The 14,242-nt window shown below is 37.0% G+C and overlaps 1 protein-coding gene and 1 long non-coding RNA gene across 14 annotated transcripts; both read left to right on the plus strand.

Annotated features, from left to right (window-relative positions):
- The first annotated feature begins 4,671 nt into the window (after positions 1 to 4,671).
- LOC130739477 (uncharacterized) lies at positions 4,672 to 8,908 on the plus strand. 13 transcript variants are annotated; one of them, XR_009019883.1, is made up of 9 exons: positions 4,673 to 4,879; positions 4,981 to 5,106; positions 6,196 to 6,280; positions 6,397 to 6,574; positions 6,652 to 6,763; positions 6,869 to 7,063; positions 7,176 to 7,224; positions 7,332 to 7,513; positions 8,525 to 8,908. It is a non-coding gene; the product is annotated as an uncharacterized LOC130739477 (long non-coding RNA). The 13 variants fall into 13 exon arrangements; XR_009019882.1 differs by having other exon boundaries at positions 6,869 to 7,036; positions 7,313 to 7,513; XR_009019881.1 differs by having other exon boundaries at positions 6,869 to 7,036.
- A 3,905-nt stretch (positions 8,909 to 12,813) lies between these two features.
- Positions 12,814 to 13,779, plus strand: LOC130737024 (uncharacterized). Its single transcript, XM_057588795.1, has one exon. It carries the CDS (start codon positions 12,814 to 12,816, stop codon positions 13,777 to 13,779), a length of 966 nt encoding a protein of 321 aa, XP_057444778.1.
- Positions 13,780 to 14,242: the final 463 nt, after the last annotated feature.

The raw sequence follows: 14,242 nt of genomic DNA on the forward strand, positions 1-14,242 counted from the left end.
AGGACCTCTTTGGGGGGTGGAGGTCTCGCCTAGTGTTGGACAATCTGCAAGTGCACATATATCTCCGGGTTTTAATATCGAATCCACAGGGGCTGGAGTGGGTTTAAGCTTGAAGCTTGTGAATTTTGAAAGCAAGTAAAATTCAGATTTTGATTTGATTGTTTGTAACAAAGAGTTTGCAAAAATAGCAAATATAAAGAGATGAAAATATCAATTGGTAAAGATGCTCTGGGTCAACGAACATCCAATCCTTTCTAATCAACCTACCCTATACAAATGAAACCTTGAATCAATCCCTTGTTGTTATAGCCTAGTTACTCACTCATTGATTCCTCACATGAGCAATTCTCCCATACTAAAAGCTAAACTCAATTTCTTGTGTGCTTAGTCATTTATATGAGGGTTAATAACATGCAATTTCAGGCCAACAAAACTAATTCCCCACTCTATTCCTATAGAAGCAAGCATAGAGAGATCAATTTCAACCCAAGTCCCTAAACCACAACAATCTTCCGATATGATTGTAATTCAGCCTTTAGCAAGAGTGCACCCAAGCTAATCATGCGATATATAATTAAAATACAAGGTAGATTCAAGAACAAGAGCATAGGGATAGGAATTACAACTAGAAATTCATGAAATCACATGAAACCCAAAGCATAAAGAGTACTAGCCACTCATGGCTAGGAAATCCATACAAGAAATTGAAAGGAAACTTGGAAAATACAAGGTGGAAGCCTCACACAAGCCCTAAAAGAACTTCCTAAGCTTCAATACTTGGTAAAATTATAAGAAAAAGTCATAAGTTCTGAACAAAATGGTGTAAGGCCTTATTTATAAGCATTCTGGTCGAGCAGGGGCGCTCAAGCGCTGACCTGAGGCGCTTGAGCGCCCATGAAGCAATAGCTTCATTTCTCCATCTAGCAAGCTGGCGCTCAGGTGCCAGGCAAGGGCGCTTGGGCGCCAGACACATAGATTTGGGGACTTTTCAGCTTTTGTAACCCCCCCTTTGAATGATCTCATCAATTCTTCAACCATTTGGCCTTCTTCCTTCAAGAGTTACCTGCTGAAGCACTAAAGGACCATGACAAGTTATACAATCAAGAAATTCAAAGGGTTTTTAATCTCCTTAGTCCTCACAAAACCATGGCAAAACTGATGCAAGTCCTAAACTCTATAAAAATGCAAAAAGGACCCTCATAAAACCATAAAATTACTAAAACTAAACACAAACTCAAATAAACATAAAAATGCATGAGAATGCATGAAACACTACATGAGACAAAGAAAAAGACTCAAAACTTTCAAAGAAATGACCCTAAAAACACTACTAAAATAGGGTCATCACACCACTATACTCAACGACAACTCGCCCTCGAGCGTAGCAAACACTCGCTTGCCCTCAAGCGCAAGAAATGCTCCCAAAACAAGTGCCTAACAAAGGATACTAACCACAAAATTGGGGGATAGAGTAACTGCAGCTGGTTCCAAGGGAAATATCCAACAACCTACTTCATGCAACTTTTCGAAAAGAGAAGAGTGTAAAGTCCATTCATGGAAAGCATATAGAACTAAAAATCCTAGGATGAGATGTTATGTTAGTGCACTGAGCACACAAGCGAGTTCATAGGTTCTGAGTGTCATTCACACAATAATAACAAAGATCAAACATGCAAAAATTCTAAGAGACTTTCAAAAGGTTGAAATGTTGGCCTGGTTAACCTTGATGGTGGTTGGTCCCTAAGGAAATCTAGGCTTCAAAGCACAATGAGTGTGGTCCTGCCTTAGTACCCCCGGAGCTTTCAACAATACACTTTTTAGCACAAGTCTCTTGACCCTCTGTTCAACTTCTTTTTTTTTTTTTCTATTTTTTTCCTTTTCCAACTCCAACTTTTGTTTAGAAGTTCTTTTTTTTTCAACAACATTTTTTCCTTGGGGCAAGAGACTATCTTACAATTTTTCAGCTCCAAATCAACATATCATGGACCAACACTCCCCCAATATTCCAACCAAACATCCGCCCCAATCATTTGGCTACAACAAATTCTCCAATAAAGCTCAAATGGGGCAACTAAGGATAATGTTCAACCAACAAATTCAGAATCTCAAGAAATCCTACAAGTCTCAAGAATAAAGCAAGAATCGCTAAGCATGATATGAGCGAAATCAACACAGAACCAAGAATCGCAAGTGAGTTAGGATCCTCCAGGGAATTTTTATGGTGAAGGGTCAAAGATAGACCCTTAATGGACTCACACCAACTCATTTCTAAAGAAACACTCGGAAGACCGAAGTCTCCTTCTCTCTTTCTCAAACATACAATCACTCATCCCCAAAACAACTTGAGTACCCAAAAAGAAACAAATTTTCAAAAACGGCACCAGTATAAGAGCAAAACTCGCGGGCAACAAACATGTGAGTATAGGGAAGTAAAAGACCCAAAATAAAAACAAAAAGCTAACTAAACAATGCATGATAAAAAGAAAAACAAAATCTATAAATGGAAAATATGCTAAAGATGCATGACCTAAACTAAGGATAGAGGTACCTCATCACAATTACTACATGGGGTCATGGTCACCCCTTCCATCACCATAATTCGGATGAACACCGGCGTCATGCATTATGCTCAAGTCAATCATCCCTTGCTCCAATGTGTTGAAATCTATTGGGCCATGGTACCTGGGATCTGATGTGCTTCCTCCCCTCCAATGGAGATCAAGATCCTTGTGAATGCGATCTTGTCTCAAGAACATCCGCCCAAAAGCGGCCTCCTTCCAAGCCGGAGTAGGGTCAGCATGAGGTGGAGTAACAACCGCATTCACAACTTCATTTACCTCCTCTTCTTTTTCCTCTTCTCTTGCTGGCTCCAAAGGATCCTCGTCTTCCTCATCCTCTTGAAGCATCCTATACACAAGGGGTGCAGACCGCACATTTGTGAAACATCAGGGACCCAAACTGGAATTAAGCTTAAATTTTTACATTTAGTAATGATTATAAAAAAATATTATTAACTATCTACTTTTGTTATTAATATAAAGGTAGTACATTTCAATTATTATTATTATTTAAAAATTTACCAGTTGTAATTAATAATTATAATTTAAATAATATTAAATTTTAATTTTAAATATGAGAAATTGAAAAATTTAACAATTAATGATTAATTTCTTTGGAAAGATAAAATATATTCAATATAAGATGATGAAATATGCAAGATACACAACCCTCCTCAAAGGGATTAAAAAACTGGAACAACCATAGAAAAAACAACCCCAAAGCCTAAAAAAAAAACTACCCAAAGAAACCACAAAACCCCAATACAAAACCAACTCAGAACAACCACAAGAACCCTAATAAGTATCCAAGAAAATAAATAATAAAATGAATTTTTTTCCTCTAAATATTTATATACTATTATAACTAAGGTAGCAAGCATTTAGTATTGGTTCAAGTCAATAGTAGTACTATTGTTATATAATATTTTTATATCAAATTTAGATATTCTTATAGTAAAAAATATTATTAAATATTAATGCACTTTTTATTATAAATATAACCATGTTGAACCCAGCTCTACATTCTTGCAAAAAACATTGATTCTAAAAATCACTATATTCTCAAGCGTACGATGGCAGTTAAATCCTCATTTTTGTTACTTTGCTTCACTGTGTTATTTCTCATAGCATCGGAACCCGGTATTCATCTATGCTTTCTGCTTTTTGTACAATTAGCTAACCTACATTTTTATACATTGTGTGTTCATTAATTAGCTTGTTATATGGTATGTAAAAGTGTGTGCAATGAGTATTAAGGTTTTGACAATGTGAATGGATTTTGCAGGTTTTAATGCCTTGGTTAGTGCTTGCGAATCTGACTCTGACTGTGCATGGATGTCATGCCCAAGGTTTTCTAGTGGGAAATGCATTGCGGGAGGATGCATGTGTTCTGGTGCTCTGAAGAATGAGAATTTTAAGAATTAATGTTAAATAAAATAAAACTTATGTTGAGTCTAATTTTATGGTTCAAAAAGAGAACTCAATGGCTCTATAATTATTTTTCTGTTGTAAGAGGTTGAAATGTTGAGATAATTAAGCATATAAAATATATCTTCCTAAAAAACATTTTTGTCTTACGATTGCGATTTTGTTTTTTTCTTTTGTGTTTCAATCTTTGCCTTTGTCTATTTAAAGGATAAATATACGCTATATTAATAATTTTAAGAAAAACAATTGTGTTATGATAGATGAAAGGGTGTAGTGGGATAAACAAACAAAAATGTAGTGTTAAAAATTTATTTTTAACAATATAAGAAACTGAATAATTGACAATTATTAGTTATTACAATTAATAACATAAAATTGTTATCAATAACTTATTATTATTTTACTAAGATACAACTCAAGAGAATCAATATATATTAGAAAAGAAGAACTTCTATCAGACTGATTTAGTGGCGTGTCATTCTCACGTTAATTCTCATAAAAAAAATTCCACGTGTCATTCTCAGGTTAATTCTTACAAAAAAAATACAACAAAAAAATATTCAATGGGTAAATATTTTATATCTTTTTTTATTTTAACCTAGAAATTTCCTTAAAAAATAGCCAAAAATAAAATCTGATAAGTGATTTAAATTAATAATATATCCTATTAGCAAAAACTCTTTTAAGACCATGTCTACCTCGATCCACCATCCCCTTCATGGAATTCTCATCCCACAACCTCTCCTACCTCGCCCAGCTCCACCACTTCTCGTCCATCTTCAGATGAGTAGATCGCCGAACTCATGAAACCACGACACCTTCGGAATAGTTTTAGTTCTTCTCTCCGTTCATACCTTGTTAATTTCATCGCTACATGATCTGATTCACTTGAAGTAAGAACATAGAATCTACAGAATCGTGTTTTAGATGCTACCTTTGATATAAGGGAAATGTCAAAGTGTAATCTTTCTGTTCATTTTTCTTTGAGGCGCAGGGTTCCAAGATCGCGACTTCATGGGGATGATATGGAGTGGGTTTCGGGGTTAAATCTGGATTTCCGCCGCTCCAAGCAGCAGCTCGCGGCCTCAATCCTCTCCATGGCGCAACAGCAACATCTCAGGTATTCAAGGCTTAATTGATTTATGGTTTTTCATTTACTAAATTTTAAATTCTATTGCCTGGCTTAAATGATATTCCTGAACACGACATATTCAAGCCTACAAGATGTTCCTGTTCCTGATCAATTTCAAATGTAATGGAAAGAAGGCATAGTTTTCTTGCTTTCTTTACTTTCAAATCAGTTTTGTTGTTTCCATATTTATTTTCTTAAGTAACTTATCTGTTGCAAAATAGCTTAGAAAACCTATTCAGCCTCTTGCATTTCATGGGGACTGATCCTTGGTGCAGCCGGGCATGGTAATTTGAGCACATGCAGTGATGCAGGTGTTACAAAATGGAATCCCACTCCCACCACAATATTATAATCAGTTTTGTTAAATTTCTTGGACAACTTCAAGTAAAGATGATCACAACACAATACGCCACTGCCTACATGATATGCCTGTCTTTGCCATATGCGACTATCAAATTCTTTTATGCTGATTTTGTTCTTTTTAATTATTTGTATCGGCCAAATAATCATCAAATTGAAAATGACCAAATCTCCCTCTGTTCACTTCATCTAAACTTTCTTGCCATACACGCTTCATCCTTCATAAGAAAATTTAAAGACCATCATTGATTTGATAGTGTTTTCCAGCAAAACAGGAGTTGTTTCCCATTTGCATTCGAACTCTTGCTATGAGTTAGTTCCATGATACATATTTGATTTTTCTCTTCTTGAAATCTGTATATTTATAATAGATTTAATTTATTAGGTTTATACATTTGTTTGCATCTTCATGTTTCTTAACTCCTAATTTGTATTATACTTCTGTGTAAGTGGCACAAGCTGACTCAAAAGACTAATGAGAATGGTGATCTACGAGACTTGAAATTAGTCTTTTTTTCCTTATTCTCGCATTCTGTTGTTTGATTTTTGAAACCGTGTTTGTTACCTTTTGATCATTGCTTAAGCATTCTGTTCTTTGCTATATTTAATGGATTACTCTTATGTATTTTTTTCCCTTGGATGTGTGGCTAGACACTTCAAACTTTATTTTATCTAATTGTATATATCGAACTCTGAATTAGAACTACCCTTTTGTAGGTTCGAGATATCGGAGATGGGAAGGAGCTATAGCGCACGGAGGAGACCAAAACCATAACTATCTCTTCAATATCATCTTGATCAGGTTGGATAAGTATCTCTTATCATTTTTACCTCTGAAATGAAAACTTTTCTTTCTTTTTTTTGATGTTTCCTAATTTTTTATTGAATGTGTTTGTTTATTTTTGTTTTCCTTCCCAGTTTCCAAAAACTGTCTCTTATTACTGAATTCCCAAGCGTCGTGTAGTTGAAGGTTAGTTTTGAAAAGCGGGTTATTGTGATAGAGATTTTGAGGGTAAACAAAAAGATGCTACACATGTCCATTACAGAAATACAAATGGAAAGATTATGAAAGAAGAAAGCCAAACAAGGGTAGATGGTATGCCTTAATTTTATATGCTTCTTTTTCATGTGATATATGCCTCTCACCTCATATAACTTTTTTCCTTTCCACAGGATTCCAGATTCCATGCCTCTGCGCGTGCGGAATCATCTACAAGTTTCAGCTGCAAGTGGATTCTTATAGCTGCCATAGAGTATCATTTTAAAAAGCAATTAGCAGGAACAGGTCCTTTGAAATGAACTTTGTCCAAATGATAAATCAACCAATAGTAATATTGTAATAGGAGGATGTCTATTACATGACAGCTAACAACTTTAATACCTTATGCAGTCAATAAATTCTATTTTGATTGAGGAGTCATGGTCTGGTGCTTGCTCAGTAAGAAGTCACTCAGCATTGAGTATGGCCATGCTATATCTTTGTCATTCCTTATACTTGCAATTGGGGGCAATGTTTCCAAGGCATCTACCTCTTCTCTTTGCATTTGGATTCCCTCAGGTTTAAACTCATCATTCATTTCCAATTGTATGTCTTTTTCTCTCAGCAAGTTTTGAAATTCTTTGCTACATCATTTTGTCTATCGTGGCATACTACTCTAACTTGGTCCTTTTAATTGCTCTCTTAATTGTTGTTTTAGTGACTTTGGGGCTGTAGCATATGACAATTTATTGGCTTGATTTCTTCATGTAATTATTTTCTCAGCAGGCTAGACTCTTATACTATTACTGGAACTATATTCAGTGTTGTACCATTGTTAATTCATTCAGTGTCAAGTTACTTTTGTGAATTGCAGTGTCCATTTCTGATGATGGAGAGAGTCTTTCAAAACTCTGTGCAATTAACCATGTTTCCACCCTCTGACATGGGAAAGACATATGGAGAATTCAGGTTCGGGTGCTGAGGATGTGGGAGATGTGCCCAATATTTGAGCCGGGCAAGCCACTTGCAGTGCAGCTGGTGCTAATTGATGCTAAGGTTTGTCCAATGCTCTCTATTGGGTTTTTATCTAGCAGTAGTTCATATGCACTCCTTGAATGTCAATTTCACTGTCAAACCTGTCAATTTTTAACAGTCCATTCATGTTCTCCTAAATCCATTATTTTTATAACTATTACATATTAGGGGCTATAATTTAGTCTACTCGAGAACCCTGAATTTCTACTTGACTGATATGGTGTTTAGTTAGCAATTACCATCATCCAAAAGAAACAGATAAACTTGTACGCTCAGTTATTTTGTTCAGGATCCGAGCTGGCTTGATTATAATACTGACATGTCATATAAGGTAAAACAACAAGTTGTGCACCAGTCCAGAAATTCAGTTTCAGTGCAATGATCATATTAATATAACAATAATGGGACAAATGTAATATAAATCTAAATACGTATAAGGTTATGCAACAAAAATATATTTATACAAAATCATATGTGGTTCTTCCATTAACTTGAATGGTTTGTAAACGGTTCAAGCCCTCTTATGAGTGATGTACTGAAATGATGGATTTGTAAAATATTCACCTATACTGAGTAACGCTTTTGTTGAGTGTAGTTGAAGTGAACAATTGACATCCTTATAGGCTTTAAAAGTTTGGAAGGCTGGGTTGTTCTTCATGGGAGAAAATGATGAATTAAAAACTTCCATAATGTTTATAAGTCAAATCAGAACTGCTATCTATGAATTAATAACTAAAGATTAATCAGTTCAAGCTTTTCAGCAACTGTTTCAATTGCCTTCTTTGAAGGCTAAACTTCAATGAACTTTCCATATAAATAGGGATCCATTTTCAAGGTATCTATTATGAAATTGTATTATTCATAGTATTTAAAATGTTATCTTAATCTCATACCAAGAACCGCAACCATTTCTGCAACCATGCATGTGTTTCCATTTTTCTCCTTTATTATTGCTGGGTCTGGACTTTTGTTTGAGTCGTTTTATGTAATCATCGAAGTGAGGTGTTTTTTTGTGTTTGATGATTGGAGCAGCTTACTTTGACTGATACATCAGCTGCACAAGCAATGAAGGGGAAGGACAACCATGTATTCCATGGGAAGCAAGGGAAAATGGAAGCTATGAGGAAAAGTGTGTCATAAATTTTACTTTTATTTTATTTTGTAATTCATAGACTGAACTTTTAATTTTTTTTCCATGGATATTTTTTAATTTTTTGTTGTGATTTCAGTTGAGGTTCTGATTTGACTTTTGGATTTTTTAATGCTCTATCCTAGGTTATGTTATGTGGCAGGCTAAGTGATTAGGTTGCCCTATTGTGCTTTGCATTGCAATGGATGTTCATGTCACAACTGTTGAGGGCCCTTAGTGGGAGTGTGAAATCTACTTTATTTTAGCCTTTTAAGGTTTATGTTCCATTTTTGTGCTTATTTAATAAAATGGCATGTATGAATTGAAGATACTAGGGAAAAATTGGTATGGTCTTTGAATTCATGGACCATGAAGGCTCTGCAGGCTCAGAACTTCTCATTGATAATGAAGGCAATTTGAAGCTTGCTATTTTTGGGTTGGTATGATCAATTTTTATGAGCTCTATGTAAATCTTACAAAATGTGTGGATTCTTTAACTGAATCTTATGAATGTTGGAGCTGTTATGATTTACAAAATGAAGCCCTTTGATTATTTTACCAACAAGAAGCTCTGACCGAATTAAGTCTCACCATTTGGAAAATGCAGGAGCAGTAGAGTTCAATGAGACAAACAAATAATTTCATCAATGAGACACACATTTCTACAATTTCGTTTACATGTACTTAACATGGTTCTTCTTTTTCTAGGGAGGTGAGGGAAGGATTTTGTCAGGTGAGGGAAAATGGTGGGCATCAGATGCTGGATTGGTGGTGGTTGTGCTGGATTGGTGGTGGTTGTGTTGGTGATGGGTGGTTGGTAGTGGAGAGAGAAATAGTGGTCTCATAAAAGTGGAAGAAAGGCGAATAACTAAATTTGATGGAAGACATTTTTTAAGAGATTAAAATTGATGTGAAAAATCACGTGAAAACCTAGGTCGACTGTGTAAAAAAACTGTCACATAAGCTTTATGATGCCATAAGAACAATTTTAAATTACATAAAAAAGGGACAAAATAAGAGGAAATTGATTTTCAATGACCACTTTAGATTCGAGTGTATAAATCATAAATTTAAAACATATTTAACCCATTATTTTTTAATAGACATAACAAAAATACTCCCTCCGGTCCTATTTATAAGCATGAAAGAGAAGAAAAATCTTGGTCCTTTTTATAAGAACCAAATGAAAGTTTGAGCTATATTAATTATTTTTTTCCAATGATGCCCTTATTAATTCTAACTTGTAAAATGTGTCTCATTAATTATTCTCTCTCTTTCTCACTTTCCAACACTAATAACAAAGGGTAATTTTGGAAGTTTATTTTGATTCAAGACAAATTTAATGCATTTTATCTAGTTTAACTACATTTCTTAAACTATGTGAATTTTTTTTTTGTTGCTTATAAATAGGACCGGAGGGAGTAATACATATTTTAACAAATTTACACGATAAACAGAAACGAATATTCCTCGTGCATCGCACGGGTAAAATATACTAGTTATTTATATAGTGATTTAAAACGAGTTCAATATCTTTTTTTTTTTTGAAAGTTGCTTGCAATTTAATTAAACTTGGACCGGCATAGACGCTAAATATTCCGTAGAAACAGTCGGAATCGCTTCTAAAGGAACCTTCTCAATCCACACCAAATAGGCGTAGGAGGATGCTTACCTAGCAAGAAAATCCGCAATAGAGTTGCCTGAACGGCGAACAAAAGATAAAGTCATTACATCAAACAAACGACGAAAAGAAAAACATTCTCGAATAAATGAAACTAAATAAGAATCTCCCTCCGGAGGCTTTTTCCACCTTTGAAACAGTTGTAAGCAATCTGTTTAAAAACATACCCGCCTAAAACCAAGCTGAGATGCCAAGAATAGCCCAACGTAATGCCCAAGCCTCCGCCAACCCCGGGGAGGAAGCCACCACAGGAAAGCTAGTTGTTGAAGCGAGATCAATATCTAAATTACTTAATTTAATTTAATAATTAATAGTATATGTGGAAAATATATTAACTCATATTTTAACAAATTGTAGAATTTATGCTCCGTGCAACGCATGGGTAGGGGAGGAAATAAGCCAGGCGGCCCAACAGGGGCTTGTGGCTTGGTTCGTCAGAGGCTTGCCTTGACTTGACTCGTTTATTAAAAAAGTTGGGCTTAAGCTTTTTAAAAGACTTAATTAACTATAAAGGTCAAGCCCAAGCTACCATAAAAGCCTATTTGGCTTGATAGGTCGGCTTGTTATAGATTTATTTGAGATTAAGACTTATTATTATTGGTTTTATTTATATGTTTAAGACGTGAGACATATTATTATTAAATGATTTGTTTATGTTTAATTTTAGTTTTGTTTGTTTTAAATAACTGAGGTTTTATTCTTTGAAATGCAATGATATATAGGTTTTTTATTTATTTGAAAAGGAAATGCAATGATATATAAAAAGGCTTATTAGCTCGCCGACCTATTAGCCCGTCAGCCTATCGACATTCTTTAGATAAAATTGTCTGACGTTTGTTAAATAGGCTTTTAAGTAGGCTTGTAGGTCAAGCCAGACTTTATAATAAGCCAAACCAAGCCTTAAAATTTGGCTTTTGACAAGCCACAAGCCAGGCTTGGGCCATGAAAACACAATACAGGCCAAGCTTGGGCCACACAAAGCTTGGCTTGGCTTGACTTATTTCCACCCCTACGCACGGGTACAAGCCTAGCCAATACATTCAAAGTTGTAGTCATCTATCACTAAAATGTGACCTCTCTTTGTCATAAAACTAAAAGTCTGTTTGTGGTGGGTTTGTTGATGAATGTACTTTACGGTGTTTTGGTGTCGTTGTGGTTGTGTTGTTGTGTTGGTGTCGGTTTTTTCATTCCAGATTTGTTGCCTATGAGAATAATTATGAAGTGTTTGAAAGTTATCCGATATAAAGTTCACTAACATTGAAGATATTGCCCCTATTTATAAACGTACGCGCAGTTAGTTGCTATAAATTTTGGTTAGGCATAAACTCAAAAAAAAAAAAAAACTATAGATGAAGCCTCCCGTGCATCGCACGGGTACCATCCTAGTATATAAACACATGATTGATTTAGATTTTAAACAACACCAAATTAAATAATTTCCCTTAATAAAATGGAGAAAAATGCTAGGATCACTTCCTTTCTAAAACTCATTGATTGACTGAAAACCATGTAAGATATAAATTATATGAGTCTCACAATCAGTTTTATAAGACCTATAGATTTAAACCAATTAAAAAAAGAGCGTTAAAAAAAATGTGTCAAAAAGTGTTGTTAGGCAGTCTCTTAGATAGTATATAGTACTTGCGTATTTTATTATTTTCTTATTCTTATATATAATAAACGGTGCGAACAATGCCAATTAAGAAGTGTTGTTCCATTGGTTGAGCCTTTCTTACTACTACCACATTGCATGGATTCAAATCCCATCTTAAACTTTTTCGAGTTTCCATTTTTTGATATTTTAAGTTTTAACCAAATGGCCTTCAACTCTTTGCTCAAAGTAGGTTTATTATACTTTCATTTATGTGTAAAAAATTTCAAACTTATTTTTAACATGTATTCAATCAATGTTTGGTATTCAACTCTCCCTCAAAGTGAGTTTCTTTTAGTAATACTTTCATATAGGTGTTCGATTCTCCCTCAAAGTGAGTTCTTTTTTGAACTGGGCAAGACCTCAGGGTCCCTCGCCCAGGAGATCTGACCTTGGGCGGGGGGCGCGCCATGACCTTGGGCCTCCCTTCCCGAGGCCCAACTGACCCATTTGGATAGGATAGAGGCGCTAAAGCCCAACTCCACCTCTATAAATAGGAGGGAAATATCAATTGTAAAGGACTCTTAGCTCATTTGAGAAGTAATAGCATTGAAATTCAGTTATATTTTCTCTCTCTAAGCGGTTAGAGCTTCTCTCTCTTAGCATTCACATCAATTTCCCCACACTTTGGGTACTACCTTCCCTCTCTATGTTCTAGCACAGAACATTGGCGTCGTCTGTGAGGAACGGTAGATTTTTATTCCCGGACTACGTGGATGACGATTCAGTGGAGCGAAGCTTGTTCTTCTAGGCGATTGTTCTCGAGTTTTTTGTAGATTCTGATCCCGAAGAAGATTCCTTGATTTTCCGAACGGTTTTTTCCGTTTCTGAAGTTTTTCCGAAGAAATTCTCTAATTCTGATGGAAACACGTCGCAGACGACGGGATGAAGATCCTGAGCATCGGCATGTTTCGCCGACGCGCGGCGTCAGAGGCAGGCCACGACGTGCGCAGGTTCAACGCGAGGAGACAGATCAGGTAATTCCTCCTGCTCCACCTCCACTTCCTCCTTCTCTGACGCCTCCGTTACCCTCACCGCCGTCCTCGCCAGAGCGGCAGAGGTCACCCACAGCGTCAGGAGGAGAGACTCAGGCACCTCAAGCACCGATCTCCAGCCACGATTGGAGACGCTTGATTAGTAGCATTGATGATATACGACAACGAAACGAGTATCTCCAAGAGCAGCTAGAGTACTGTCGTTTTGAGCAGCAGGATGAGGGAGATCGCGAGGCAGAGGCCGTGGTCGAGTTCGAACCGTTTTCAGCGGCGGTAAGAGAAGTTGTCATTCCAGACAATATGAAGAATATAGTTCTGGAGACCTACAGTGGAAAGGCTGATCCCAAGGAGCACCTGCTGTATTTCAACACAAAGATGGTGATCAGCGCTGCTTCTGATGCGGTCAAGTGTAGGATGTTTCCGGCCATATTCAAGGGCACAACAATGGCGTGGTTCACGACTCTACCACGAGGATCCATCACGAACTTTCGTGACTTCTCATCCAAATTCCTTGTCCAGTTCTCGGCGAGCAAAACTAAGCAGGTGACGATTGAAGATTTGTACAACGTGCATCAATCTGAGGGCGAGATTTTGAAACAGTACGTGAAGCGGTTCAGCACTGCATCAGTAAAGATAGAGGAATCCGAGCCAAACGCATGTGCCCGCGCCTTTAAAAACGGATTGCAGCCGGGGAAGTTAAATAGTAAATTGAGTAGAAAGCCAGTAAAGTCAATGGCGGAGGTGCGAGCCCGGGAGAACACGTACATACTTGACGAGGAAGATGACGCTTTTAAGCGGAGACGCGCGAAGGTAGAGAAGGATGGCGAATAGAGGGACGTGTCACCAGAAGACAAGCCGAGCAAGGAGAAAGCAGAGGGAAGCAGAAGACGGGACAGGAAGGTTCGAACTGGGGAAAAGGCACCGAGGGAATCTTTGTATCCCAAAAAGGAAAATTTTAAGCGGCTCCGGCCCTGACATCAGGCTGACCCTCGTTGCCGAGAGGAGGCAGGGAAAAGTTTGAATGCCCACCTGACAGAGCTGCTGCGTGAAGTTAAGGCGACACACGTAGTTGAGGAGGGCGAAAGAGGGACTGACCTGCCGCGGGCAACGACAGACAAGACCAAGTGGTGTGAGTACCATCGTTCAGCAGGACATGACACGGGGGACTGCTTTACTCTGAAGAATGAAATCGAGAGACTCATCCGAGCAGGCCGGTCGCAGCTGAATGAACGTGGCGATCGTTGGAACGGAGAGCGACAGCAGGGGAACAGGTACAGGGGGTCTCGTCCGCAAG

Source organism: Lotus japonicus, chromosome 2 (genome assembly GCF_012489685.1).
Source record: "Lotus japonicus ecotype B-129 chromosome 2, LjGifu_v1.2".
Lineage (NCBI taxonomy): Eukaryota > Viridiplantae > Streptophyta > Magnoliopsida > Fabales > Fabaceae > Lotus > Lotus japonicus.